Source organism: Nestor notabilis, unplaced genomic scaffold (genome assembly GCF_000696875.1).
Source record: "Nestor notabilis isolate BGI_N333 unplaced genomic scaffold, ASM69687v1 scaffold17561, whole genome shotgun sequence".
NCBI classification, from domain to species: domain Eukaryota; kingdom Metazoa; phylum Chordata; class Aves; order Psittaciformes; family Psittacidae; genus Nestor; species Nestor notabilis.
The window spans coordinates 17,074-21,703 of NW_009915452.1; the positions used below are offsets into that span (position 1 = coordinate 17,074).

General features: G+C 50.7%; 1 protein-coding gene across 1 annotated transcript in view; it reads right to left on the reverse strand.

The window, feature by feature from the left end:
- LOC104413221 (bone morphogenetic protein 2-A-like) overlaps positions 1-3,959 on the reverse strand; it is a gene marked incomplete at its 5' end in the record, with an annotated part of 11,218 nt that extends 7,259 nt beyond the window's left edge. The window contains 2 exon segments of the mRNA XM_010024150.1: positions 3,549-3,590; positions 3,875-3,959. Of these exon segments, the coding sequence (XP_010022452.1) occupies positions 3,549-3,590; positions 3,875-3,959 (127 nt within the window).
- Between the last annotated feature and the right edge of the window lie 671 nt (positions 3,960-4,630).

Consider the following 4,630-nt stretch of genomic DNA (forward strand, 5'->3'; position numbering starts at 1 on the left):
CACATAGGGGCTTGGAGCAGCCGGCTCTAGTTGAAGGTGTCCCTGCCCGGGGCAGGGGTTGGAGCTGGAGGAGCTTTAAGGTCCCTTCCAACCCAAACCAGGCTGGGATTCTGTGATTCTGTGCAAGGGCAGGTGGTGGAGCCGGGTCTGGGGCTGCGGGACCAAGTCCTGCTTTGCCTTTACTTTCCCTATTCAAGCTTTAACTCCATGAAAAATTCCCAGGGCAATAACCCCTGTTAAACTGGGATTCGACATCGTCTGACTGTTGAGGAAGAGATGCAGAGCGCGAACATGGCCCACATCTTGCTGCCATGGACATGCCACCTCCATGGCAGATCCTGGCTGGCCCAGGCAGGGGCTCAGGGGCTGGGGAGGAAAGACAGAGGCTCCTCCAGCAGTAACTCCTGTCCAGTTGGAAGGAAACAGGCACAGACTGTCCTGCCTGGCACGCATTATCTGCTGAATCTCTGTTTTTCCCTCCCTCGCCAAGTGAATTAGGATTAAAATCTCCATTGCACGAGCTGGAGGAGGGGGAGAAGGTTGGCTAAGTCAGTCTTGGGCTTTGGATCTAAACAGGACCTTGTCTTACCCAGTCCCAGCCCTTGGGTGCAGGTCCTTCAGGGTTTGTGTTTGGTTCCTGGCTTTAAACTGGTGTGGGAGTTTCCTGCCCCCTCCCAGCTACTTCATCAGCTGCTGGAGGACATTTCTTTGTTCCAGGATGTGTTTTCAGGGGAGGGAAAGGCACTTTCTGAAAGCAAATCTCTCATGGAGGCCCTAAGAAGGGGGCACAAAATGCCCCCCTATTTCTAGTAGCCAGTATTTCTGGGTGAGATTTGAACACCCTCCTCCAGGCATCCTCTGACGTTGCCAGTCTTTAACATGACACTGAAAGTGTCAGCCTGACTTCCCAGGGGAAAATCCAGAAGGAAAGTGCTGAGACCTGCCCTAGGGCAGAGGCAAAGCTGGGGGTGAGTCCACATTTCCCAAGCCCGGGCCATTATCACTGAATGAGCCACAGTCCATTAACCAACCCTGGGGATTACAGCATCGTCCAGCACCTTCCAGTCCCACGTCTGGGAAGCAAATGCTGATTGTCCACCTCTGGGAAGCAAGCACTTCACGCTGCCTAATTTCCTTTTCCACTTGCTGTGTCTCGCAGCTGGAGCACACAAGCCGCAGGGTGCAGGAGAGCTGATGCCTCCTCCAGCTCCCCGAGGATGGACCAGCATCGTCAAGCAGAGCCCTTTCGGGGGGTCGTTTTCTCCTCCACCCATCTGGCTTCCCCAGCCCCTCACACTCAGGCCCCTTTGCTGCTTTTCCACTTCAGAGGAGGACATTCCCAGGTCTCTGTCCCTCTCTAGTGGCTGTTGTGCAGCCAAGTCACAGGAGCTGCCCGAGAGGCTTTAACCAGATGGTTTCAGCTGCAGAAATGCCAATAAACTGACATCACAGATTCCAGGAGAGCTCATTTTGCCAAGTGCTGGTGGAGGATTGTTTCCAGACAACTTTCCCTTCCGATAAAAACACATCAGTTCATCTTCACTGCCGTGACTGGGGTTATTTTGTGTGTGAACTCCCAAGGCAGTGCAGAACAAACCAGCTCAGCATTAGCCCAGTGGAAGGTTTTGACCTGTCTGGAAAGATGTAGTTTGGATTTTCCAGTTTTGAGTGGCTTTTGAAAAATCACTGGGGCCGAGATGAAAGATTTCAGACCATCAGGAAGGAAACTCCCTTTTTTTAGTGGTCTGCTTTTGGCAGAGCTTTTATCATCAGCTTGTCTGTCTTCCTTTGAGTGGGAGGCTTGGAGACCCCTGGAGCTCCCTCCCCGCCTGGATTATGTTGATTCTAAGATCTCTGTTAAAGGACAAACTCCACATTACACGAGGTGGTTGTATTTCCACCCTCACACCATGCACAGGGGCGTTTCACCTGCAGACCTGTGCTAAGGGCCCAGCAACACACTGACATCAAAACTGTTTCTTCGTCAAGCCCCTGCTAGAGTCACCTGAACTGCACTGGCTGAAACAGTCCTTGGTCCATCCCAGGCTCCTGATCTGCTGCATGAGTGAGTCCAGATGGAGCTGCTGCGAGGGCTGGAGCAGCTCTGCTCTGGAGCCAGGCTGAGAGAGCTGGGCTGGGGCAGCTGGAGAAGAGAAGGCTCCTCCTCAAGGGGACACCTTAGAGCAGCTCCAGTGTCTAAAGGGGCTCCAGAAAACCTGGAGAAGGGCTTTGGACAAGGGATGGAGGGACAGGACAAGGGGAATAGCTTTAACCTGCCAGAGGGGAGATTGAGATGAGCTCTGAGGCAGAAGCTCTTCCCTGGGAGGGTGCTGAGGCGCTGGCACAGGGTGCCCAGAGAAGCTGTGGCTGCCCCATCCCTGGCAGTGTTCAAGGCCAGGCTGGACACAGGGGCTTGGAGCAACCTGCTCCAGTGGAAGGTGTCCCTGCTTGTGGCAGGCGGGTGGGACTAGAGGAGCTTTAAGATCCTTTCCAAGGTGCCAGTGACACTTGGGTTGTTACAGTGACACCGTTCTGGCATTCAAAATACGGCTTTGGGGTTTTCTGGGGGGCTACAAGTACAGCAATCACAGAAATTCATGGAAGCTGCACACCCCTGGGAACAAGCCAAATCTCCCCAGAGCTCACACACAGCTCCTGAAGGACTGGGCTTCACGTGAGGAAACAATTAGCAAAAGGAAAATGCTGTTAGAAGGCCTCCTGTCAAATCTACCCCATGACCCCAGTGCTGCAGGAACCTCATCCCTTCATCCCAGCAGCACGGAGGGGAAATCAGAAATCAGCTGTTCAACCAAAAATATATATATTAAAAAAGAAATTAATGGTGTTTGGCCAAGAAACAAACATATACAAAGAAAAACACAGTTTCATTCCAAAAGAGTCCCCACGCCTGAGCTGAGCCACTCTCCACTCACAGCTGTGGGGTGCTGCAGGGACCTGGTGAGAGCTCTGAGCAGCACCCACCCAGGCAGCAGGACACCAGGAAATGACATATAAAACAGTTATGGGGAAAAAAATAGTAAATTAATTATGCATTTTAAATAAAGAGTTTACAACAACTTCAACTTCATACAAAAAATGATGGCTGCCACGTCAGGTTTTCAATTCTATGAAGGATGTTTGAACTCTCAGCATCCTGTTTGCCACCCTGTGTCTCTCTCTCTATTTCTCCAGAGCTCCATCGCTGTCCAGCTCAGTCCAAAGTACCTAAAAGTGAAAAGAATATTAAAACCAACAGTCTCAGGACTCAGCAGTACAGTTATGACACTTGTTCACAGCTGCCAAGGAAAGACACAGGAACTTTTTACACTTCAAGCAAATCACACAGGAGGTAAAACCAAATCTAGCTAAAAAGTGGTGCATGTCTCAGGGTCCACTTCATTTGTGTTCCACCTTTCAGAGAGGGGCATAACAAGTTACACTATTAAAGATGTGGAAACAGAGGGCTCTGCAAATGATAAAGTTCTTTCCCTCCCAAGGAGGAGACCACACAAAACACTGAAGCCAAGTGAAACCGAGTAGAAGCTCACCTTCCAAAAAAGCAAATTCATCAATAGCTTCAATGGCATTATCTGCAAAGCAAATGGAAAACAATTAACATGGATAAACCCACTCCACAGTCACTCCTGCTTCAAACAGTAGCATTTGGAAGCACCCTGTAGTAGAGGGACCAGTTGCAAAGAGGTTGACTTGGTTTGGAGCTAGTGTGTGATTATTACCACAATCATTGGTAGAAGTTTTTCTTTCTCTGAAGGTGGGAGAGGAAGAGAAGCACCTCTGGTTGCTTCATCACACTGGGACCATCCTCCATCCCAGCACCCCTTTGCTAAGCATAACAGAGAATATTCTCTCATACCCAGGTCTTTTCTCTGCAGAGTTTTCCTCTTTCCTTGCTGAGCATACACGTAAGCATCTTTGGCTATGGTTTCAACAAACAGCTCCTGCAACACAAACACAAGACAGTTTCACACCAGGGATGAGAGAGGGAAGAAAGAATATCCTGAGGAAAGGAAAGGTCCCACAAGTCTTCAGGAAGAAACCAGAATTTCCACCTTAACACTTCCCCTTTCCAATAAGTAGATCTGAAAATGATAAATGCAATTGTTGGACAGTGATGCACGTGAGAAGTAAAGGAGAGAAGACTGAAAGATGGCTCCTCTGAAGAGATCTTGCACCCCAGCTGCTCCTAGAGCACATTCTGAAGGAGGAAAGGTGTCCTGTGCTCAGCAGATAAACGTGCATTGAGCACAACTGTCCTCACACGTGGTTATCTCAGCTGTGGGAAGCAGATGCCCAGGAGTTAGCACAGAGAGAGACCAGAACCAACCCACCCGATGCCAAAGCCATGTCTCCAAACACACCTCGCTGTGCCCTGCGGGACACTTCCCAAAGGAGGAACCCCCCGTGTCACACACTGGTGTGAGGTGCACATCACAAACCCTCCATGTGCAACCAGGGCGAGCTGGAACCCCACCGGAGTGGGCACAGAAAGCGCTCCAGCTGCCCTGGGAGCAGGTCATCACAGTGACACCTGCACCGTGCAAACAGCAGCAGGGAGGGATCCCCGACAAAGGGAGACGTCGTTAGAGCAGCTCCAGGGCCTAAAGGGGCT